Genomic DNA, 26,109 nt, shown 5'->3' on the forward strand with positions numbered 1-26,109 from the left:
GGGCAGTCCAGCACCCAAATGCTAGGCCATTCTGCTCTGAACAAGAGTATTATCAGCACTCCCAGACTTGTGTTTCAGTGAAGCTGAGCCTCTCTAAGGCACATTGAGCAATGGGTCCATGTCTGGATTACCCTGGGTTACTTAGGGTGAAAACCCAAGTTTTGCAAATTTAAAAAGGAGCATGGCAGCCCCTCTACTGAGCACGAACATAGGTAAAATATCATGTTCTAATGAATTTCTTCCAATCAGGAGGGTCTACAACCAGGTTTTAGCTCACTGCACCCTTCACAGAGGAAAAATATCCATTTGCATATCAGTCTTTGGCCCACCCACAAGGGTAGTCCAGCACCAAAATGCCACGGCAATTCTCCTCTGAACAAGAGTGCCATCAGCAATCCTAGACATGTGTTTTGGCATAGTCGGGCCTCCTCAGTGAGGTGAAGCTGAGCCTCTCTACGGCACAGTGAGCAAGGGGTCCACGTTTGGATTAACCTGCGCTACTTAGAGTGAAAACGACGTTTCGCAAATTTAAAAAGAAATGTAGGAGCCCCTCTACTGTGAACAAACATGGGTCAAATACCCTATTCTATGGAATTTCTTTGTTCGTCACCTGTTGTCATTTTTGTGAGCATCAGCAATGGAGGATCAAAAAGGGGAATGCTGACTATTTAGGTACATGTGAGACTCCACAATGTTGTTATGCCACCATTTTACAGGCAGCTATCAAGAGTATATTTCATTTGAGCTTCCCCTTAAAACTAACATTAAACTTCCTGTGCACTGCCAGTTATTGTGAGGAAGGAATTGAGTCACACTGCCGCAATAGTACTAATTGTGACAAACCTGAGGGTATTCTTTCTACTACTCCCTCTGGATCCTACTCTCAGGTGGCCAGGGAAAGGTTATCACTACTGGATCCTGAACCTCGGGTTGGAGAAACGAGGGACGATCACCTGGGTAAAGGGTCCTCAGGGATTGGGAGTGGGATGCCCACAGGTCAGATAGGTATCCCCCTTTCCCTATTGATAACCAACCTGCCCCCTCCCCAGCATTTTAGGCTGCTATAAAACAGCTCCTTTAATTTCTCCACATTTAACATCTGAAACTACTGGAATGAGGAAGAGACAACTAATTCATTACCACACAAAAACTTTATTTCACCACTTTCGTGCTGGAAAGAGGAAGATGCCCGCAGAGAGCTGTGAGGGTCAGGCCTGTCCTTTTAACTATTGTCAGGCAATTCAAATTAGGAATTCACACTTGCAACCTGTCAAGTGGTTGCAAGTGTATGAAGAGAGACCTGTGAAGCAGAAGAGTGAGCAACAGGGAGGCCTGTGTGGGAGAGACCAGGGGACCCTTTTTGTGAGGAGGCAGCAGTGGTGGGACCTGAGGAGGATCCAGGGCGCAGGCTGACATTCCCTACGTGTGTGAGCCTCCGTGATGGAGAATGAGCAGCTGGGGCTCCGAACAAGCAGGAGAGGAAAAGGAGGCTGTCCGCATCCACACACATGCAAAGCTGATGCTGGTGCAGGCAGAATTCCAACCGGCGTGCAAGCAGGGCTCGCAGAGATTGGAGCAGCGGCTGGAGAAGCAAAAGAAAGCAGCAGGAGCTGCCGGTGGAGGACGCCGAAAGCAGGTGAGTGCTAGGGAAGTCAGTCAGAAGCCGGGGCGCGCCGGGCGAGTTGCACCTGGATAACGAAGTGCTGCATGAATGAAAGCTCCAAACCAAGTTAAATTATACATATTAAACAACGAACTGAACAACGTTATATTGAATACCGAATTGAATTAAAGTTTTAACAGTGATAGTTTAACAAACAGCTATGTTGAATACTGAACTGAATGAAAACCTGAACTTAAACATATTAAACAATGAGTTGAAATGTGCAACAAGGCCAAAGACCGGTACGAGGTGTGTAATATATCATGGCAGCACCACAAGTCTACCTATGAGAAGCCAGAAGAGTATAAAACTGCACATAAAGTCAAGAGGCCGGCAAAGGTGAAGTAAAAGCATGGCTAACTGCACGAAGGGCAAGTGCAGAAGAACCTGTGTGGGCTGAAGAGCCTAGGGGTCCTGGTTGCATGACCTGTGACGGGTGGACCATGTGGTCTGACAACTGAGCCTAGACCAGGGAACCCTGAAATGTGAAAGGCAAAGATATTGTGAACCTAATCAAGAAGGAGCATTGTGAGTAAACTGGTGACGCAAACCAAAAGGAAGGTCACCTGACCTGGAGCTAAGTTTAACTTTGAAAGACTGAAACCAAGATTGGTTGCTACGTTGAAGTCTTGGGCAAGTTAACCCTAAGATCTGATGAACTGCAAATGCTGGAGCGGACCTCAGGACCCTTTCTGTTTGAACTGTGTTGCTTGGAACTAGGGGAAGGGAACCCTGAGGATTGTGTGGAACTCTATTGCCTTGAACTTGAGAAAGCTCATTTTGAGACTTTTATGGCACTTTCTTGAACTTGGGGAAGGAAGCTGAAGATGAAGCCAGGAGCTGGAAGACGGTCAGAACTTTGTGTAAATCACCAGTTCTTTTATTGTTGACATCCCTATACATTGTTTAATTTAGTTGTGAGGGCAAGGATAGGCTTCGGACACAGACAGATGTTTAAGTTGAACTCTTTGACTCCGACTCTCCTTAGTTTTGTTCAGGTAGAGAAATCCCACTTTAGCATAAGGCAAGTTACGCATTCAACTAGCCTGCTGTTTGAGTTGAATCTGTTGTCTGTGTCCTTGCTTCATGGCGCCTTCACATAATCACCCTTAATTGAACACTCCAAATACTTAAAATTACAGACATTACCCAGTGCTTAAAAGACTGGCAATGTAATGTTCTGGACCATTTCACTGGCCTGTCATCTCCCCCATTGGCCTCCATGTTTTCCCTGGGCGTGCCCCTACATTAGTGCAAGTTACTTCCTCAATTCCTATTCCTTGATATAGTTTTTCTTTACTACCACTCTGCATTCTCCACATTGCAAAAGTGTGGCAATGTCCACTTTGAAAAAATGAAATAACCTCCCCAATCCTTATAGAGCCACATTGGCTGCAAAGGTGTACAGACCATTTCTAATGCCAGATAGACTTGAATACACACATTAAAATTGATCAGCTAGCAATCACTCAATCATCGGTTGACACAATTCTGTAAAGAGAACAATTGCTTTGATCTACCATTTGTATTCCAATATTCAATTATTTCAAGCCCAACAAGGGGCATCCTGAATCTTATTGCTGGGAGCCCTGCAAGCAACCCACCCATTTTACCATAAGTATATGAAACTGAAAAGGTACTACCTTACGCCTACTTCAACGCATCCAAACCTTTAATAACCGAGGATCAGTCCCTCTGTGGTAAAGCCCTCGAAGGACAAGGCTGTGGTGTGGTGCGATGCAGGTGCACAGAAGACGCTGGCCATTGATACATAATACGCTATGCTTACGTCCATGCATCCAAAACATTAAGAACCGAGGTATGGACTCTATCCAGAAAAGCCCTCACAGGACAAGGCTGCTGTGTTGTGTGATGCAGGTGTTTGGCAACAAAGGGGTAGCAGCACAAAGTGCGAGCATGCGACGCAGCCGTCAACCATCAGCGACCAAAAAAGTAAGAAAAGTGCCGGAAGGTCAGAGCAACCACTATTGCTTTCTATTAAACTTCCTGACCTTTGCTTGTACATCCACATAACTGTCCGCATAATGTACTCTGTCTCTGCATAACCCTAGGCTCTTCCCTTAGCGGTTAGCCACACTTGTGTTTTGTGTCCTTTCTCTAGATCCCCTTTAATTGTGGTTACTGTTGCTCTGTGAACTGTGTCCCATTAGGCTCTTTCTCACTCTCTAGGACCCCTTCATCTGTGGTTACTGTTGTGCTGTGACTGTGTCCCTTTAGGCTCTCTCCCACTCTCTAGGACCCCATCATCTGTGGTTACTGGTATGCAGTGAACTGTGTCTCTTTAGGCTTTCGCCTACGCTCTAGGTCCCCTTCTACTGTGGCTACTGTTGTACTGTGAACTGTGCCTCATTAGGCTCTCTAAAACGCTCTAGGTCCCCTTCATCTGTGGTTACTGTTGTGCAGTGAACTGTGTCCCTTTAGGCTCTCTCCCACTCTCTAGGTCCCCTCTCAACTGTGGTTACTGCTGTGCCCCCACCTAGCTGAGGGTACCATATGTACTGTTGTGTGCCACCTGCCTGCTCCTCCTGTATGCTCCCTTCTGTTTGACCCCCCCACCACCCCTGCATATCCTGTGCTGTGCAGTGCTGGGCTGTGCATATCTCAATGCTCACTATCACTTCCTCCTCCTGCTTTCCTTCTTGCACCACCTGTGGTGCTCTCCGTTTCTCTCATCTTATCTAACTGCTACTCTATCTCTTATCCTATCCCTCTCATTACATCTGGAAGGAAGAAGTTAAGAGGGAAATCCAGGTCTCCAAGCCAGGCCTCCTTATTGCTGATACCTACATCAGTGCTTCCTCCAAGCAGACTCTCACCAACATCCTTGTTGTCGTGCCCTCACCAGACCTATGGGCCCCTCATATGGTCTTGGCTCTCTCTCCTATCTCTTCCTTGCCCATTAATGGTGGCACTTGGTGGAGGCCCTCTTGGCCTCTTTCCATTCCTCCAAGATCATCATTAATGTCTATTTGAATGGCACCATCTTGGTCCAAGGCCCACAGCCCAATTTCCTCCTTTTCAATAGGTGTTTCCCACGTCTTATCAACTTCCTTCTGTCTCCTGCTATTCCTACTAGCACCTCTCTGGCTCCTCTGCCACCTCCTGCCTCTCTGGCACCTTCCTCCTCCTTTCTGGCTACTATGCCTCCTTCTGCTACCACCTCCGCCCACTCCATGGCCCCTCCACCTCTTCCCTGGGTCTACCCCACCACAGAAGTCTTTCAAATGTAGCAACCTGTTCCACGTTGCTACGCTTCACTCTTGCTATGCTCTCAAACTCTCCTCTGACATCTGCCACCTCCTCGAAGAACTTGACCTGGATGTCCTTGCTCTCACTGAGACATGGTTCACGGCCAGCTCTGTCATGAGTTTTGACACTCTCTTCCCTGGTGGATACAAGACCCTCTCTGAACCCAGAACCAACCGACCCGGAAGTGGAGTAGCCCTGGTTGTTCCAGAGTGGGTGCATGCTTCGGTCATTCCTACGCAGTCCTACTACTCCTTGGAGTGCCTTGTCTGCAGGCTCTCTATTTCTCCTGGCCTCTCTCTGACTGTGGCCACCATCTACAGGCCATCTGGCCAGGTTACCCTGTTCCTCTCAGAGTGGGCTGATCTCTCCTCTTCTCTTCTCTCCTTACCTCTATCTCTCAACTCCTCATCCTTGGAGACTTAAACATCCACCTGGATGCTTCTAATCCCTCCTCTGGGCTCTTCCACAACCTCTGCAACACTCTCTCTCTTTCCAGTCTACTCTCTGGTCTGACATACTCTACCGGACATTCCCTTGGATGTTCTCATCTCTTCAGAGATCCCCCTCTCTAACCCTCTCACCACTCCTCTCTCTTGGACTGGCTGTTTTGTGCTCTCCTCTCACCTGAAACTCGCTGTTCCTCAGGCTGAGCCTACCCAGGACTGCCACCTACCTTCTTGGTCATTTGTCCCATGAAGCATATGTCACTGGATGCTTCTGTAGCTACTTTCTCTGCTCCTACTACACCTGTGGCTGACTCACACTCTGACACAGCCCTCTCTAACCTTCATCTTTACATCTCAAACACTCTGGATGTCCCTGCCCCTGTCATCAGAATACATCTGAAGCCTTCCTCCAAGTGCAACTCTTGGTATGATTCCATCCTTGCCACCCTTAAACGCAAGTGCAGGGTGGCTGAGAGGAAGTGCAGGGCTTAGGGTGCACCCTGTGACAAACTGGCCTGCTGCTTGCTCCAAAGGCAATAAAGACTCTCTGTCCTGTCTAAGAAGAGAGTCCACTTCCAAGCCTGCATCTCTGTGGTTTCTAACAACATGCCCAAACTTTTCATAATCTGCCAGGAGTTGGCCAATCCTTCTGCAGTCTCTAACTATCCTATTCCATCCCAGGCCCTCTGCACGACTCTGGCTTCTCACTTCACCACTAAAACTCAGGACATCCTGTCTTCTTTCTCCTCTTCCTCTCCCTCTAGCTCTCTCAGCCCCCCTCTGGCTGCCTCTCCCTCTCCTCCCCCTTTCTCCTGTTTCTAGATAAGTCTGATCTATGATAGTGTCATGCAAACGGGTGCTGCCCTGCTCCTCCAGAACAATCAAGGACCACATTTAGTAGGTTTGCTCCAGCCTTGGCCTATTCCTACAATCACTCTTTTGCCATTGGATTATTCCCCTCTCTCCTTTTAAGGAGGGGCTCCCTTGTGCAGCCCCTCCTTAAAAAGCCTTCTGCTGATCCTACCTGTCCCTAAAACTCTATCAATCCTTTCCAGGGCAAACCTTTGGAAAATATGGCCATCTTCCAGCTTACTCTCCACACTGAATCTGTTGGATATGTCCATGATCACACATAAACTGATCTCCTGAACGCCCATGAAGATATGGTCACTAATCTTGAGACTATCTTCCTTCTGTCCTCATCCTCCTTGACCTTTCCTCAGCATTTGGCATGGCCAATCACAACATCCTAATCAAACAGCTCCATGAGAAGCTGGGCATCACGGATCAGGCCCTGGCGTGGCTGACCTCCTTCCTCCTGGACCAACCCGCCAGGTACAAGTTGGGTCCTTTCTCTCCACCACCTCTCTCTCCACATGTGGTGTTCCCCAGTGCTCTATCCTCTCACCCTTGCTCTTCAATGTCTACGTGGCCACTGAGGCCCACCTGATCTCCACCTTATGCTCTAACTTTCAGTGTTGTGCTGATGACACTGAGCTCTCTTTAAGGCTCCCCTGAGCCTACTCTTCTCTCTCACTCATTCCATACTGTCTATCTGCAATTCACGATTGGTGCACCTCCAATGATGCGCCTACAATGATCACTGCCTTAATGCCAGTAAGACGGAGATCCTTCTCATTGGGACCCCTGCCCCCGCTTTCCCTCTCTCACACTGGCCGCCCTCCTTGGGCCCTCTTCCATTGTCTTCATTTGAGGATAAAAAAATTAGTGTCTTCTTCAACTCTACTCTCTTCTTCTCTCCTCACATCACAAACCTTGCCAAGAAGGCCCACTACCAGCTGCACCTCCTCAGAGGAATGATACCTTTTGTCACTTTCCCCCAGAAGCTCACTGTCTCCAGAGCCCTGGTTCCCTCTAGGATGGACTACTGCAACAGGCTCTTTCTCAATCTGCCTTCTTCTAATTTCTGCTCTCTGCAACTAATCCAGAACAGGTCTGTGAGATTTGTCCTTGGGCTGAAGCACAAGGACTGTATCCCACCAGCCCTGAAATCTCCCCACGGGCTCCCAGTGACAGCAAGGATCAAATTCAAGACCCTCTGCATCGTCCACAAGGCTTTCTGGGGCCGGGGAACACACTGCATCCAACATTCTCTTCCAAAATACCGTCCTTCTCGAGCCCTTTGCTCAGCTACCTCAAGCTTTATGAGGGTCAGACATTTCTGCAGGCAGAGATTGGGGGGGTAGATCTCTCTGCTCTGCAGGTGCCTCCATCTGGGATGGCCTCCCTGCCTCTTTCAAACTTGAGCAGGACCACCTGAGGTTCTGGAAGCAGCTCACAACCTTCCTTTCTCATCTGCGTTCTCTCTCTCCCCTGCTGACCCACCTGTCTCCTGCACTGACTGGTTGCTTGGCTACCCTCAGAGTCTACTAAGTACCAGGCTCTGCCATGATCAGTCTTCCCTGCACTGCCTAGGGCCTACCATGCACTTAGGGGCTGTAGCTCTTACCCCACAGTCCCCTGTCCTTGCACTTACCCATAGCCGCTCTGCCCTGGCTGCAGTTACTCAGAGCAATGTGCTGTAGTGTATCTCTGAGTGCTTGTGACATCACTTACATGGAATGCTGTGATGTCAGTGAGTGTAGAGTGCTTGTGTGTGTTATGTTCTGAACGGGGGTTCCAAGAGTTACAGTTGGAAAGTGTAAGCTGGCAGAGAGGGACGTGCCGGTGTCTTCCTGGCATATACTTACCAATAAACCTACTAGCAAATTACCTGCTGGTCCGGGTCTTGGTTTATGGTTAGGGTTTCCCCTTTTAGGGGTTTATTTGTTTTTACTTCTGGGGGTGTTTTTCCAGTGTTTTCAAAAAATTTCAGAATCTGTGTTTTTCAGTGTTTTCTCGCGTGCCCACTTCGAAAAATCACAGATACGTTTTTTTCAGTGTAAACACACAAATATTTTTTCATTGTGTGCATAATGGTTAGATCCAAGTGTAAAATGTGAACTCACTGTTCCATCGCACAATTGCACTTTGATCTAAAAAGCGTTTACAGTGTTCAGTTTCGCACTGTGTAAATATTATTGCATGTATTTAATTACAACTGGTAACTATTGAACTATGAGGCTTGATCCGTATTGAATGAGTCGTTTAGGATCTCTTTCGTATTGTTTATCTTTGGCAGTATTCAGTATTCAGCATATGTGTGTGGTTCTTGCTGCTGTGCCTCCCTTGCTGGTGAAGGCCCCACCTGCTTGTGTTTGCTTCTCTGGACCTCCCTACCAGGCTATGACTTGCCGATGTTGATCCCATGCAAACCAATGTTCTGCCAACAATCCTCCAGATCAGCACTACTGTGATGATGTCTTCCCTCAGTCCAGATCTTCCTGCCCGGAAGATAACAGCTTGCCACTAGGGTTGCCACCCATCCCAGTGTGATTTGGACAGATCAAGATTATGCACTTCTGTCTGAGCTAGAGGGAACACATGCCCTTCAAGATCTGTTTTGATGTCTCAATAATTCCTTGTTTGGATCAGGGAGAGTTCTTTTCTCAGTGGTCATTAAAGTGTTCTGTTCTGAAGTAGGTTTATTACTCCCTGTTTCAGACCTGGCTGAAACAGCAGCTGGCAAACCTATTGTTTCTGTTGTTCCATTGCCATATAATTTGTTCATAAGCTCTATTGCAGAGAGGCCTCAGCATTTCAAAGCCCTAATGAAAGATAGTTGTTTGCTTGGATTTCAGTCCTTAAAGATGGGAAATGTCTCTGCATGAATGATGTGTTATAATTTGAAAAATAAAAGCCTACCCACTGGAAAAACAGAAATGTCAGTAATTGGTTTTGGAGAAATATGTTAGATGAAACTTCAGGCTCTCACAGCTGCACAGGATTTGGTAAACCACTTGGCACCCTGCCTGCAAAGGAGCATTGCATAGGCAGATCAGGGAACAGAAAGGTTTATTATGTCTTTGACATCAAGTGCATAGCTGACAATGTCCTCTTGGCAGAGAAAGTATATTTCACACCGCCAAGTGGAGTATCCATTAAAGCCACATTTAGAATGAAAGGTTAACTATAGCAGCAATTTCCCCAATGTTGAAATCTCTTGCTTGGCTGCATTTATTTCCCGTGAAGAAATCTATTAGGTGACTGGATGTCTGTGTTTCTTGGATTGTTGCTCGCACTCTGTCCCAACTTGACATTGTCGACTCCCAGCGTAGTTTAAACTGCTCAGCACGGTATATTCTGGACATCACGCATGTTTATATATATTTAGCTTTCTTTTAACCTGCCAGCATTACGGAAAACAGGTAGAAGAGTGCTGAGGTGAGGAAGAGGAAACGTCCTGGGCGCTGAACATTAAACAACGTGAGAGTGTCTCAGAGAGCTTTATGGCTCCCTCCGCTGTCCTGGCGGGGTTGTGGGGAGCGAGGGGGTGAAGGGGAGGGGTTTTACCTGACACCTTAGGGCTCACACGGTTTCAATAAGCAAACAGCACTCTTCTACCTGTATTCCGTAATGCTGGCAGGTTAAAAGAAAGCTAAATATTGCCATCTAGTGGCCGATAAAAATATCACTGGGTCCTGAATTCACATAGGCAGCAACAGAGCCCACTAAGAAGGGCTTGGAGGATAGCTCACCTGCAATGCATTGGTCTTTCAAGCAAACAAATGCAGAGCAGCACGGTGTCGAATCCAGCTCCGGCAGGGATGAAATTAATTCAAATACTGGGGGTTTTATTGGAGTCCCCGAGATTTTTAACAACAATGCTGGCCTGATTGTACTTCCCCCCTCCTCCCTTCCCCCTGCACTTTACACCATCACACTTGCATGATCTGAATGACACAGAGCCTAGTATGATTGTCTTGTCATCCATCTTTCTTCTGTCCCTTGTCTTGTCACGTCTAGAAACAATCTAGAGACAGAGGATGAAAGTTAGCTGGTAGGTTTGTGTCAGTCCCTTGCTCTTTTAGGAAAGGGATGACCAAGGCTGTGATGAAAGCAGAGGGAAAGCAAGCAGAGTCCATGGACATGTTGAAGAGTTCAACGAGGTGAGAGGTCACTAATAGGGCAATAGGCTTGACTACTGAGGAGCGAGAGGGTCTCATGGGGCACAAGAGGGGTTAGCCTTCATCAGCAGAGGTAGGACTTTGTCAGTATTAGTGTCACTAAAGTGTGAGATAGAGGCAGGGGATGAGAGTAGAGTAGGAGGAGTGTAAAATGTAGGAGGTGGGAGTGCGAGCAAAGTCAGGAAAGAGTCGCTAACTTTAGAAATGTTTGCAGCGAAGTATCCAGCTAGATCATTAACTGTGAGAGTGGAGTTGATAGTCATAAACTTAGGAGGAGTGATGAGTGAGTTTAGGGTGTCCTGTAGCCGGCAAGAATGTTTGGAGTGTCAGTCAATGAAGGTTAGGTAGAATTCCCTTTTCACTCCATCAAGAGTGGACTTGAGAGAGATCAGGGCAGAGAGGTAGAGTTGTAGGTCATCATGCAAGATGGTCCATTTGTGTAGCAGCCAACACATGTCCAACACATGTCTGTGCAGAGAGAACGTATGAACGGAGTGACCCATGGTTGAGGATACTGAGACTTTGGGGTGAAAGTAAGCAGTAGGAATTGAGAGGAGAATGAGCCATATAGTAGGAATTGGAATCTGGAGAAGGCAATGTTGGGGGAAGTGCATCGGGTGTGAAGGAGGGGAGTGAGAACTATAGGTCAGAGAGAAAAGGGAGAATGACGTAAGGTGCACATTTTCTTTTGTAATAGGTGAAGGAAGCGGTGAGGAAAGGTCAGAGGGTGGAAAGGATATGATGGTGAAAACAATTGAGTGATCATACATGATGGTGTGATAGTAGTATTAGTGACTAGGAGAGAGGTTGAGTTGAATAAGAGATCTCAAGAGTTACCCCCTGTGGGGGTAGGCACGTTATGGATAGTGTAGAGAGTGTGGTCAGGAAGAAAAGACTGAAGTTCAGATTTCTGAGAAGTGATTGGAGATGGAAGGTTAAAGTCATCTCAGAGAATGAGGTGATGTCTAGTGGAAAAATAATCAAGGAGTTGCCCAATCAAAGAAGGATTCAGTGGGACCAGGAGCGTGTCATGATGCCTACCCCCGGAGCACCAGGCCAGGCCCAGCACCCCCGGGAGCAGGCATCATGCCCCCGGGTAAAAGCCCAGAGGCCCCTTATAGGGGCTCTTTGGACTCTGTCCTGGCGCCTTTGGCGCCAGGCTCATGTTGGACATCAGTCCTGGCGCCATAGGCGCCAGGCTCATAAAGGAAGGTGTTTTGTGCACTTACCTGATGCAGACCATGCTGCAAGATTCAGGCCTCCCTGAGACCTGAAAGGGACTATTTTTTCATTGGGACTATTTTGCCACTCGGGCGTGGCCAGGGAAGGATACTTACTTGGAACTACTTTGGGGGCTATTTAAGCCACACCCAGACAGTAGCTCACGCTTCGCGTTGTTCTGCATCCAAGCAGCTGAACGCTCACCTTGTCTGCTCCTGCATCTGGTCTCCAGCCACGCCCGCCTTGATCCTGGAACACCTGTAAGGAAAGAAGAGAAGAGAAAGGTGAAAACCAAGAATTTTATCAAACTTCTTACCTGCATCCGGAACCTTCACGCCAGCGTTCCTGAGAAAAGACTTTCATTTAAAAGGACCGCGTTGCTCGCTGCAGCGCCGCACTTCACTCACCGGTCCTCGAGAGTTCTTCTGGCTCCACCGCGACTGTCTGCACCGGTCGCCACATCTCTGCGCCTAGGGGAGAGAAGAAGAGACAAAAGGTGAGCAGAAGGAACATATGAGGAAAGCCTAATTTTCCGCCATAACACTTACCGGTCTTCTGTTGGTGGACCATTCCTCAATTCGGGTCGGCGCCGCTTCATTGGCAGGTACCGCACCCCGGCCCCTATGGGGAAAGGACAAAAGACATTACTGAAGGAATATAAAGACATTAAGAGGGATCGTCCCCATCGCTAACTCACCTGAGATTTTCCATCGGCAATTCAATCCCTCAACGCATCGCCTTCATTCTGCACCTGAAATAAAGGACAGATCACAGGTAAAGAAGGCAACAGAAAAGGAGGCTCAACACTTGAACTTTTGTAATCTTCATACTTATGGCGTTCCGCTCGGAAAAGTCAAGTGGATTTTGCCAGCGCCATTCTGAAAACCAGTGAAGTAACTGGACAAACACGCGCCCCAGCACCAGAAGCAGCATGGAGAGTTCATCCTTTCAAACCATAAGGTGAGCTTCAACCGGGGATTTCGGAGGAAGTTAGAGAAGAACGAAGGGAGGAAGGGGGGTGCAAGCACACTATTCTGCAGACTGTTAATCCCCTTTCTCATCTGCAGAAGGATATTCCTATGGGCCAGGCAAGCAAGATTTGAGGGTCCTGTTCAGTCGGTGTTCCGAGTTCTGCGCATCACGCTCAAAGAGGCCATAGCAACCCAGACTAGACGAGCGCCCCCGTGGGAGTCAGGTGAGCGTTACAGAGCGCTATAAATGGAGACGATGTGAACTGAGTGAGGTGGAGTAATAGTATAGATGGTGGCATTGGAGATCTGTGAGGCATTGAGGCGGGAAGAGAGGTGTCTGACACATCGACCGCTGCCATGCACTAAAGGAGAATGCATGAAGGATAGTTTGGTGTCCTGTAGGGCCGCCAGCATGATAGTTTCAGGTGGAGAAATCTAGTTTTCAGTGATAGCAAGGAGGTCCAGGGGAGAAGAGGTGGAGTGAAATTAATCAATGATAAAGAACGTCTTTTTACATACAGAATGAGCGTTCCCGAGTGCAATGCTCAGTTGATGAGGTAAGGAAGAGTAGAGAAGTTGCGTCTTAAGGGAAGAGAAGCGAGGTGAAAAGGTGTTAGAGGAGGTATGGTTAGCTTGTTGGCTATATTTTATGAAATTTAAATAGATTGATCTGACTGCGTCCCTGGCATTATCCCTTAACTTTCATAGCCTGTCTATTTGGCTAAACATAATGAACTGCTTTTAAGATTAATAGTGCACACAAAATTGGGGGTTGTTCTAAAAAAGAAGACAGTTGTGGCATTATAACATTCATGGATCACATTACAGGGGAGTGAGGATTCATCCCAAAGAAGCAATTTCTATGTGTATATTTTGTAAAGCACCATATATATTCTAGATGCCACTTCAGTGCACACGTGGGCACACTAATCTATGGCCGATATTTGGCAGGTTCCATATTTTGTTTGTGATCCTTTACCTTGATACCCCCTCCCCTCTCTTCTAACCGGCCACTTTCTATCTGATCGCCCCATCAATGTTCTCCCTGTTGCTCCTGCAGGTTGTACTCTGTGCCTGTGATCAAGTCAATAAATGTACCCTCTATGCTTTTCATTGGCTCGCTGCCTGTCTGTGACTGTTCACATGAATACTCTCACCGTCCCTTCACAGGGTTAGTTCTCTCGGGTCCCTATTGCCTATGCTTTATATCCATCTCCTGCAAGACTTGCGTCAACTCTGTGATGCTTTTCGTGCATGTCCCCGCCACACCTCCTTCAACCTCTATACCCTGTCTTCTTCCATTTCCAGTAATGCTCACTGATCCTTCTTCAGGTTCCACGCTCGGTCTGCACCGACAGCTGCCCTCCTGGACACAGGCAGGCTACCAGAGAGGGGGAGTCTGCGTGCTGCTTTGACTGCATTCCTTGTTCCCAGGGGGAGATAGCCGATCATGGTAGGTTGATACATGAACCTGTCAACATGTCTACTACACCTCTGTCCAAGTGGCATGCCTGATGAACTACTTTCTCCAAGTGTAATGTTATGGATAAGATTACTTTTTAAGATGTATGTTATTTGATTGTTGTTACAAAAGCAAGATAGTAAGTCAAGGACTAAGCCATGCATGTTTTATGTTTAGACTCCAGGTGAGTTTGATAGCATTTGGAAGATATAACACACGTTTAACATTTCAGTCTTGCTTTCCTCCCCTGTGGTTTATGCCAGCATGAGATTTACATGCTAGCATAAGCAGTAGTATGCTATCATGGAATCTGCAGGGATTCAGCGTCCACTAATAGCACGCAGATTCCACATGGATCTCTATGGTACATGCTGCCTACCATGCAATAATAGCAGACAACATTTACATTTTCAAAACAGAGTGTAGGAGCAAGGCTTGAAGGCATCTGCGTCTAGTTCTTCCACACTGCTTTTGCGCTCCATTTTGCAAATGTGGAAAACAGCATGCAACCGGGACGCGACAGCATAAATGTGATGACCTTGGAGCACCCCTTCACGGAATGACCACTTCTTACAAAATGAGCCACCTCATTGCACTTTCACAATAGTTATGTGAGAGGATCTCATATATTTTAGTGACCATATGAGTATCGGCCGGGTACTTTCAAAGTGATCAGGCGATGATCGATGCCTGTGTGGGGAACCGGAAACACTAGCACACGTTGTGCTGTTTTTCCCCATTGTCAGTGATATTCGCAAAAGATGTGTATTAAATGTGCTTAGGTCCAGCGGTGTGCACCAATGGAGACCGGCCCTCTTGTTCTTACTGTCCCTCCCCTCGGGATGGCAAAAAGAAATACTGGTTTAAGTCAATAGGCTGCCAGAATTTGATGCAACTCCCTTTTAGTTTTCCCCTCACTTTTATAACCAACTGTTATATATTTCTATTTTTAGTGATTATGATGTTTTTAGCTATTGGTGCCATGTATTGTTCTTTTATTGCTGGTGTGACATTTCCTTTTGTATTGTTGTTTGATGGATTTTTGGAATCCGAATAAACAGTTTATAACCAATGTCCACTGTTATCTTATAAGCATTTACATGAACAATGTATGAGCCTGCCACGCAGGAACTTCAAAGATATAAAGCAGTGATGGAGACAAAATGATTACAATTATATAGCACATTAGGTGCTCCAGTGCCAAACAATTCAGCATGGCCTTTGTACTCAATTAACAGTGGAACAAAATGGCTTCACCAAATGACCAAATGAAACCATATTGAACCAAATGGTTTACAGTTTTGCTCAGTCCCCAAAAGTTGGGGTTTCAGTTTGTACTGAGAAAATATTGATCTACAAGATTGCAAAGGTCACAGGCAACATGTGTTTCATTTTTCCAAATTAATACTGGACAAAGTTTGTGTCATGATCTAAACTTGTCAACAGTCTAACCAAATTTTGGATTCCATCAGACATATTAAAATTGTTGGTCTTCTATGTGAGCTTCACTGGAGATAAGGATGTGCAGGTTTAGTCCTTCTAAACTGGATTTTACTGGGCTCATGAGCTTACTGGATCAGACACCCAAACCATATTTTGAAATTCCTTAGATAGCAGAGATTGGAAGACGTTTGCCACAAATTCTGCACCTTGTATATGAAGGAAATGCGCCTTAAGGAAAGTTGCATATAAAATTGTTGTGTTGAGACAAGATGTTAAGGTTAAGCCGAGGCTTTACTAGCCAAGTATGACGACGCCTTTTAACATGCATGATTGTCCAAAGAACAGAGATCCTTTTGGTCTCTAGAGGAGTGTTTCAAATGAAGGAGAGTCTTCCTGAGCTGACTATTTTGTGCATCCTGTGAGCTCATGTGCAAGATAAGTAGGATTATGGTATCTTGGTTCACATCATCAGGGAAGGGAATGGTAAGGTCCGAGCAAATTGGGTGGGATTATGATATTTTAGTTTACAACATAGGAGAGTAGAGAGAAAGAGGATGCGCACACTCTACTCTGGAAAAAAGATATCACGCATCATACAGTGAGAAATGTTTTTTTCCAGAATGCATATACAATGAAAGGGGGACATGAAGAGGAGATCAGGTTAGTGTGAAGATGCCATGTGTCAGGGAGAAATGAGAGGAAGTGGAATGGGGGGTGTGGTGGAACAAGTGGTGGAAGCGGGAATTGGAGGTGGGAGGGGAGTTATCGGATAGATAGGTTCATTCTATGAAGGTGAAATCCCCTGATCTAACACACCCTTTTACACAAATCACACTGTAACATTCTGGGACAAGGAACAGGTGCATGTTGGCTTCATATTCAGCTTCATCAAAATAGCAAATCAAGGCCAACGGTGGTCCCGGAAGTCACCAATAATCTTACAGAATCACAAGCAGCTTCACTACAGAAAGGAATTGAACCTGCCCACTGATTATCACTAGTTTACAAAGAACAGGCACATCCATTAATATACATCAAATGTATATATATGTATATATATATACAGTTTTTGCTTAATAATTTTCTTACTTGTTAATAAATCTTTACGAAACGTTTCAGTGTGGTGGGGCCGCAGGTTTAAATAACTTTCAAAATGTTTGTCAAATCCGTTACTCAAATCAAATGTTATTAAGGAAAGAATTTTGAGGGGTTCCTATGCGAGTCCGACTCCCCTTAGTTAGAGGGCAGCTATTGCCGCCCTATAATGTGTATATATATATAGATTCTTTTTCAAACATAAAAGGTTGAGATTTATTACATTTTCAAGAGTAAAAAAGCAAAACATGCCATCCTTGGCACAGAAAAACATTTTTTAAACAAGGTTATGCAATGGTTGCCGACACAGCACCACCTGGGACTCAATTTTCTGACAAGACCAGAGACCGTCAGTCCATTTTTGGACTCAACTAATCGCCAGCGACTTACCCAGATTCTGGCCCATATCAAACCACGCTAGCCATGACGCTCCAACTACCCTAGGTGCCTGGCACTTAACAAACACCTCTGTGCTCAAAAGCTCCCCCAGTCCTAAAGACAGTCCGGTGCATCCACCAGCAGGTTCCACATTCTCAACCACTGGCCGCTCCATCTACTCACCGAACTAGAAACACCTGAACTCTGTGTGTGTCGACAAGTTTTACGTACTGCCGCAACACTAGCAGTATATGTAATAACAGTCACTATTGATGTACTAACCCACCTATATGCACAACCATTGCATAACCTTGTGTAAAAAATGTTTTTCTGTGCCAAGCGTGGCATATTTCACTTTTTTACTCTTGAAAGGTTTTTTACTCTTGAAAATTTAATAAATCTCAACCTTTTATGTTTGAAAAGAATCTAACTTCTTTGTGTGTATGTTAAGAGCTAACAGATATGTGCTAATGTAGCTGCACTGCCTCCCCAAAAAAGAATCCTACCAAAGCGTCAATGACATGGGTAGCTGCTGACTCCACTCTTTTTTCTCAAAACTTTGGACTGGTTTGAGAACAACTCTTAGAACACATTGTTAAAAGGATAAGATATTGAATCTAATGCGCAAGTGGCATATATCTATATGGGTGGCTACCTATCTTAGTGGCAGTGCTTTGCACTAGTACCCAAAGGGAAGGAATGGGGGCAAATAGGAAGTGAGTGCATCGCATAAGACATTACATATCTGGGCCGCTTGTTTTTGTTTACTGGCATGAATAGGGTTGATTTCTTTATTTTAATTGCAATTTAAATTTTGAAAATGTAAAAGGTGCTATATATCTACACATTAACCTTTTGATATGTTCTTAAAGTACTTTCCTTAGAGCTTAATCTGAGCTCATAGTGCACATACATGGGGCAACAGACAGGCCTCAAACCCACATTTAATTTGTGTACATGATGATTAACTTGAATGTTATTGTCATTTGTTGGTGCTGTTGTTTCTTTCTTCCTTACTTTAGTTTCCCCATATGTGCCTCTAATTTGTATGCATTATTCATGTTATATGTATTTCTTCTACTAACACAAGTCTGTGGCAAGGTTTCAATTGTTACCTATTTATTCCATCTTTATCATTACTCAAAACTCTCATAAGGTAGCATTTATTATTTTACTATCGGACATTACAAGATTAAAAATATTTTACTTCTATAGTGCCTGCTGCAACCATTGCCTATATGTATGTATGTATGATTAGGGTCCTCCACTGAAAACCACACTAGGATATAATGATTTGTTTACAGGAGTACATTTGTGAATACGTTAAGTAGTAGTTCAGTTTCCCAATCACCCCTAACATCTTGTGTCCATATTTAGGCCTGCTTATTGCCCCATGTATGAGCGCTATGAGGTCAGATTACACTCTGAGGAAAGTACTTTGAGAACATATAAAAAGGTTAATGTGTAGATATATAGCACCTTTTACATTTTGGAAATTCTCATTCTCAGTAAGAACAAAATCATTGCCTAATCTTTCAGCAAACAAAACAAGTGGCCAAGATATGTGATGTCATTGGTGATGTCAATGGCATTTGTGACGTCATCTTCCATGTCCTGGGTGTTAGTCTTAGCAGTGCACAATGGTGACATGAATTATGGTTGCTTAGCTTAACATAACTGGCAAATTTCTTGGGGGTTCCGGTTTTACTTGTTACCCTAATGTACCTTTAATAATGTTTTTTCATTGAAATTCATAGGTTTTCATTAGTGCAACCTAACCTATGATATCCCCTTAACAAAGTTTGTTCACTGAATATATACATATATATTTAAACACAGCAATAGGGAATGTGCTTTCAATATATGCAGTTTATCAGCTTCTACGGGTTGTAAAGATTCCCATCAACAATAGACAGTTGAATATTCTTTTGATTTTGTGGAATGACATAATGTAATGCATTCTATTCTCTCCAGCATCAACAACAGGTTTTGGTGTCAAAGAAAGATTTCTAATAAACATTCTATTGGAGTTTCTCTTAAACCATTGACACAAATTAGCACCCAAGAAAAGCAACACCATATGTATGTAACATCAAATGTAAACATTCTCACTTATGTGGTATTCTTATATAAATATATAATGCTGTTGGTGTCTAGTGTAGGCATGCATGTAAAATAAGACAATGGTGGGCTGCATTGATTATCTATGGGCTTGGGTTTACGAAAGCTGTACTTTCAAATTTGGGGACTGCACAATATTTTGTAAATGTATTTATTGTGTGTCACAGTTTCCAAAAAAAACAACATACTAAAACACAGAAATGTTTTACACATTAACACAATTAAAAGCAAAAATCACAAGAAAGTCACTCTATAAAAGAACAACATACATAAACGGTTCTAATATTGATATTAGTAAAACACGTTAAAAAACAGGTACACATATATTAAACTTTTTTTTTAAATACGTCAAATTCATCCATAGTTCAGAATACATCCTCCCTAAAAATCTTGTTAGCAAATTTCATTGCTGCTATACAAAGTGCATCCACTGGCTTTGACAACAGACAATACCACATCCACTCCCAAGAGGGAGCACCAGTTGTTATCATATAATTGCCAAATAGTTGTACTGGCACATCTGACAGGGCCATGCATTCAACCTATAAATGTGTTAACAACATTTATCATACAGACACAGCACAATCTATCGTGCTTGAGAACTGTAGCTCTTGTACCTAATACATCATTAGTGGGCAACAAATTAAGTTTCACTCACAATCAAAGTTCCCTACATTTCCTGGACGGATGTTTTAATAAGTATGGCTTCAGGGCCTTATAGGGCATTGTAGGGTTTCTCATCAAATTTGAAATGATAGAAGAGCTTATAACCAGCCAGCATTTCTTTAGTTATAAGTCACACAAGCATGAAAATGTACAAGCTTGTAAAAACAAGTCAACTCCTTGGCTTCCTCCACAGCCTACACCTCCAAATTGATTAGGGCCTATAGACTCTACCTCTCTAAAACTAACTGTATTACACTAGACAATACTTTAATAATGTCTAAGTTGGACTATTGCAACACACTATATGCAGGTGCTAACAGAACCATCATAAACAAAATGCAAATATTGCATAACAATGCTCCTAGAGCAGCCTTGGACATACCCCATAGAGAGCATATATCTGATATCAGGAAAGACCACCACTGGTTAAAAATTAGTGACAGAATTCTCCTCAAGACGGTATCTCTCGCCTATAAATGACTGAACAATACTGCGCCCCCATATATTTCTGCTAGATTGACCAGAAAATCCTCCAGTCGCCACACCAGAGCCTCTAACCAACTCTTCCTAGAAACTCCCAGATTTAGACTAACTAAAGCGGTTGGAGTTAGCTTCCCTGTCAGAGCTGCTTGCCCCTGGAATGCACTTCCCACTGCAGTGAGAGCTGATCAGCCCTACTCTAGATTCAGATGTAACGTGAAAAGCTGGCTCTGGACCAATGATGCCCATTAAACTGTTCCCCCGCACTTGATCATGGATTCCTGTTTGTAACTATTGTGACTCTCCTAAACTTGCTCTTCAGACCATCTCTCTTCTTTCTTTGTGATGTGATGTACCCATATCTCGTATATATGTACTGTAAATACTGTAATAATCGTGTCTGTAACTAATTTATGTAACCAAGCTTAAATAGTCTTGTTTCCGCTGCGCCCGGCTACCCCTGGGTTTGGAGCGCATTATCAAATAATAAACTAAACTAAACTAAACTTCTCTGAAGAAAAAGGAACTAAACCACCAATCATACATGTCAATCAGTGTTCACCTAATACAAGGTCCTTTCTTCTCAGAGGCATGTGTCATTTAAAATACCTAGTATTCTGAGGACTGAAAGTGAACGATCTAATCTCCCTCTCATTCCACTAAATTAGGTAGCTGTACTCAAAATGTATATTTTTAAATTAACAATGGCCTCCACAGGTTGACATTTGAATAATCCTCTGAAAACTGTGAAAAGTTACATTCTTAAAATACACCTGTGAAACACAGAGTTTAATTAACAAAGATACTTCCAGAATCACAACATGCATTTCACACTGAAAATGCTCTTCTATTTTGAAATACATGCCCAATTTCTTGAATTATTGTCAGAGAGCAATGTGCATTTGGACTGAAATTCATTCTATTTCAATCAGTTGTCCAGTGTCTACTGTGGTAGCCCACCTGCTTCAGTTACATTATAAGGAATCCCACACCTTCTCACTTCAGCACTTATCTACTTGGGCAGGGATTACCCACCTGGAGAGATTCCAGAATCCCAGAGCTCTCTCCACTTTCTGTCTGTTTGAGCTTTTATAGAGGTAAATTGTCCAACCCATTGTCAGTTTAAATGATTTATTTTGATTGGTTGAGACTCCTTATTGGTTTCCTTCAGGAGTTGAGAGGGAAAACACAGCCTTATTGGATAGGTGCAATATATCTTGCCTTGTGACAAGGGTAGTTCTGTCCATTGTTTAACCCAAATCAATGTTTCTTCTAAAATTTGTTCTGAAATTAACTCCTCATTTAAACTGACATTACATTTTTGGGATGAAATTGGAAATCAGCATTGGTAGACATGCTACATGATCTGGTGGCATTAAAGAGGACCAGAGTATTACATTATTTAATTGTAATAATACATGACTATTATTAAATCATCTTTAAACTAATACTGTGGGAAATGTTCCCCCACTTACAAAATTGTTTTTGTTTTTGCAAAACATATACGTGTCACAGAGATATTAGCAAAATGGTGTTCAGAGAGGTCCCATTCCATCTAATGATCATCTAAAACAGGACTTGCTCATGTCTCTTGGGATTTGAAGTCATCCATTAGGCATGTACACCAGAGTGCATCCAAACTCTATGAAGCATCGGAATATGTAGAACAAAGGCATTTGAACATGTGACCATCTGGGAGCCATAAAGTAAGAAGGATGCAATGCCATGCTTATAAGCTCAGTTCTAGATAATCACTGAGCTTATCAGAATGTGAATTAAATGTATTTCTTTGAACTTTTTCTAAGATGATCCTTCATTTCAGTCGGTGCAGCTCAACGAACGCTGGCCTTGATCTGAATCTAGTTCATGAGAACTGTTTACTAAGACATGTTAACTAAAAACTGAAATGTAATGAAGTTTACCTCTGTTTGGGACAGACACAATGGGGCAGAGGGTGATGGAAGCAATATTAATTTTCCTTGGCAGTAGTAGCAGTACTAATATTGCCAAACTCATAATGAGGCGAAATGTAGTGAGGGTACTGTGAAGACAAGAAAATATGTAGGGCTCTACTGCTGCCATAGTGATTGAGAAATGCAGCTATATTTTTAAACCTCTTTTGAAGGCATCCACAGGCCTACCTGGTAGCACATCAACACTAATCGAGCCATGATTAAGCTTTCCTCCTTAGTCCTATCAAACACTCCCACATCCGCATCTATTCGACCCAAAGCACTGTGGTCTATCAGACCTGGGGCTCTTCACTATGGATCCCATAGGCTCCTCTGCCAAACCCAAAGGAACGAGATTTTACATACATGAACAGGGTACTTTCCACCTGTGCCCATTCCCAACATATCTTTCGTATCTTCCTTACCTACTTTTCAGCTAATTATGACCCTCCCTTTTTCTTACATGGCCAAAAAACAGCAAGGCCATCAAAAAGTGCAAAGTTCACTAGACAGGACCATTTACATTAAATTCAATGTAATGATTTTTTGTAAAATATTGATACTTGGTAAAATGCTGATTGAAAAATATAAGCAACCCCATCTTATTAGTATGTTCAACAATGGCGCAAAAGGTGTTTGCTGATTAATTATAAATGCAAGATGAATGGTGGTGTCTTGCAACCTCAGCTCTTGATTTAAGGAATTGGCTGTAAAACAGACTACAGTCACTTGCATACCAGGCCTGGGTTTGCTGGGTTAGACTTGCTAGTGTGAATGACTAAAGGCTGTGTCTGCTAGACCAAACCATCCAATGAGCACCACAGACACTGTTTTTAAAGGTCTAGAAAACACAGAGCCAGGCATCCTTGAAGCTGCTGACAACTATTACAATAGTCTAGAGTATACATGCGGTCACAATAAGTAATTACTAAAGGGACATTTGATGCAACAACCTTAAGTGTGAATTTTAGGGTTAATGTGTCAAGTAAGGTAATAGTAAATTCACGGTTCCCCGACAATATCACAGAAATACCCTTTACCGACTAATAATCCAATGGGTGCAATAAAAAAACACATGTGTGAAATCAGACGGGACCGTGCTCATGACCTCATTGTTTGGCTGGATCACATTGAAACCCATAATGGCAAGGTTAATGCACACGCTGGTGAAAATGTTGTTCTGTGTGGGGTTTGGGTTGCATGAGATGTTTAACAATTTTTTTGCCTTTCACAGACAATTTGGCCACTATGTCACAAAGTGTCCTGTCACAACTAAACTTGATTATAAACATGCCTCAACTAAATGTCCTTCTATTTCAGAATCAGTAAAGTGCCTGCAGTGTCCGGAAGGCCAGTGGTCCAATGTCAGACACGACCAATGTATCCCCAAGATGTTAGATGTTCTCTCCTATGGAGATCTATTGGGTCAAGCTCTTGGCACCACTGCTGCCTTTCTGACCCTCCTAACTGCTTCTGTCCTGTGTGTCTTCATCAAATACCGACACACAGCCATCGTCAGAGCCAACAACCGTGGGCTCAGTTATCTGCTCCTCATGGCCCTCATACTTTGCTTCCTCTGCTCCTTCATCTTCCTCGGCCATCCCAGGAAAATATCCTGCATGCTCAGACAGACTGTTTTTGGGATTGTTTTCTCCATTAGTGTTGGTGCTGTTCTGGCAAAAACTATAATTGTTGTTATTGCATTCAAGGCGACCAATCCCAACAGTCCTGCAAGGAAATGGCTGGGATCAAAAACACCATGGTCCATAGTTGGCTCCTGCTCATTAGTACAAGTTCTCATCTGTGTTTCTTGGTTGCTGAAGTCTCCTCCTTTCCCAGAACTGAACATGAAGTCCAACAACGATAAGATAACATTTGCATGCAATGAAGGAGCCGCCATCTTCTTCTACTGCATGATGGGATACATGGGCCTCCTCGCCACCATCAGCTTCATCCTGGCCTTTCTCTCCAGGAATCTCCCTGGAAGCTTCAATGAGGCCAAGCTGATCACCTTCAGTATGCTGGTGTTTGTCAGTGTCTGGATCTCCTTCATCCCAGCGTACCTGAGCACCCGGGGGAAGTACATGGTGGCCGTGGAGGTGTTTGCCATCCTGTGCTCCAGTGCTGGTCTGCTCGGCTGCATATTCTTTCCCAAATGCTATATTATTGTGTTAAAATCTAAACTGAATACCAAAGCATCTCTAGTAAGAAAGTGACATTTCTAAAATAAAATGACACAATGAGAACACAGATTCCAGTTTTCATGGGATGATACAGTGCTGTCAAAAAATGTTATGGAATGCAGAATGTTCTAAAAGAAATGCACGTTTAAGGTTAAAACCAATCCTGAATTTCAGCCACTTTTAAAATGGAGATTCCCTTATCAGAGATGTCATTATCTATTGCTTTATTACATTTCCTAAATGAACTGAATGTTACAAAAGTTGTATTAGAATCAATTGCACTGAAGAGGGAGGGTACGTTGGGAGATGCCTCTAATGAGTGCTTTGCATTGTGGATATTGGGTGCTAAAACATCAATCGGGAAAACAATTACAGTGTAATTCATAGAATTTCGCAGAAAAGTGTCGCAAGCGGCTGGCGCAGAGTGTCCGCGTGCGATTGTCTGCGCCAGGCACGTGCGCTAAAACCGATTTCCGCGCACAGCGTATTCATGGATTTTAGGCTCCCAAACCAGCCGTGGCGCAGAGAATCGCAGCGACCCTGCAGCAGCGCCAGTAACGCCCCCAAGAACGCTCTCGCGCAAGGAAAAGCCATCAAAATCGCTAAATCATCGCAAAGGGCTGGGCTAACCCTGGACCAGTTCACCGGGCTGGCAAACAGCAAACGCCAAGCGGGTACATGTATTCCATGGGCGCGCGGGAAGTTCCACACGCGATTTCAGCAGGGTACGTGTATTCCAGGGGTGCGCGGGAAGTTCCACACGCGTTTCCAGCAGGGTACGTGTATTTCAGGGGTGCGCAGGAAGTTCCACACGTGATTGGCCCAGTGCGAGCAGGGTACGTGTATTCCATGGGTGCGCGGGAAGTTCCACACGCGATTTCATCAGGGTACGTGTATTTCAGTGGTGCGCGGGAAGTTCCACACGCGATTGGGCCACTGCGAGCAGGGTACGTGTATTTCAGGGGTGCGCGGGAAGTTCCACACGCGATTGGCCCTGTGCAAGCAGGGTACGTGTATTTCAGGGTGCGTGGGAAGTTCCACACGCGATTGGCCCAGTGCGAGCAGGGTACGTGTATTCCATGGGTGCGCGGGAAGTTCCACACGCGATTTCAGCAGGGTACGTGTATTCCAGGGGTGCGCGTGAAGTTCCACACGCGATTTCAGCAGGGTACGTGTATTTCAGGGGTGCGCGGGAAGTTCCACACGCGATTTCAGCAAGGTATGTGTATTTCAGGGGTTCTGGGGAGTACTACACATGAATTGGCCATTTGGGTCCTCCCAGGTGTACGCTCCACAACCTCCACGGCCCCTGCAGGCAGCCCACACCACGGGGGACTACCCTGCACCCCTGCTCATGTCCCGCAGGCAGCCCATCCACCATGGGCATGCCCCCCAGCCAACCCACATGTCTCCTTGCACTACTGATCAACAATGCATGTCTCCCACCACCCCCACCCCCCAGCAGTGCAGGGGCAGCCTCCACCAGGCCCCCACTCATGTCTCCCACCACCCCCACCCACCAGCAGTGCAGAGGAAGCCTCCACCAGGCCCCCACTCATGTCTCCCACCACCCCCACCCCCCAGCAGTGCAGGGGCAGCCTCCACCAGGCCCCCACTCATGTCAACCACCACCCCCACCCCCCAGCCATCAAGGGCACCCTCCACCAGGCCCACACTCATGTCTCCCACCACCCCCACCCCCCAGCAGTGCAGGGGCACCCTCCACCAGGC

At 44.8% G+C, this 26,109-nt stretch overlaps 1 protein-coding gene across 1 annotated transcript; it reads left to right on the forward strand.

Annotated features, from left to right (window-relative positions):
- Positions 1 to 1,447: 1,447 nt before the first annotated feature.
- On the forward strand, positions 1,448 to 24,411 carry LOC138562530 (vomeronasal type-2 receptor 26-like). The gene is made up of 4 exons (XM_069642776.1): positions 1,448 to 1,636; positions 10,311 to 10,388; positions 13,931 to 14,051; positions 23,516 to 24,411. Exons 1-4 carry the CDS (start codon positions 1,448 to 1,450, stop codon positions 24,409 to 24,411), a joined length of 1,284 nt encoding a protein of 427 aa, XP_069498877.1.
- Positions 24,412 to 26,109: the final 1,698 nt, after the last annotated feature.

Source organism: Ambystoma mexicanum, unplaced genomic scaffold (assembly GCF_040938575.1).
Source record: "Ambystoma mexicanum isolate Mex_15411 unplaced genomic scaffold, UKY_AmexF1_1 Mex_scaf57, whole genome shotgun sequence".
Taxonomy (NCBI): domain Eukaryota; kingdom Metazoa; phylum Chordata; class Amphibia; order Caudata; family Ambystomatidae; genus Ambystoma; species Ambystoma mexicanum.

What these genes read in the sequence shown, in the direction of transcription:
- LOC138562530 (XM_069642776.1), top strand. Translation starts at nt 1,448, where the DNA reads ATGAGCAGCTGGGGCTCCGAACAAGCAGGAGAGGAAAAGGAGGCTGTC. An exon ending in ATGTTGAAGAGTTCAACGAG is followed by an intron (nt 10,389 to 13,930) that starts GTGAGAGGTCAC and finishes ATCCTTCTTCAG; the next exon opens with GTTCCACGCTCGGTCTGCAC. An exon ending in GGGGGAGATAGCCGATCATG is followed by an intron (nt 14,052 to 23,515) that starts GTAGGTTGATAC and finishes CTTCTATTTCAG; the next exon opens with AATCAGTAAAGTGCCTGCAG.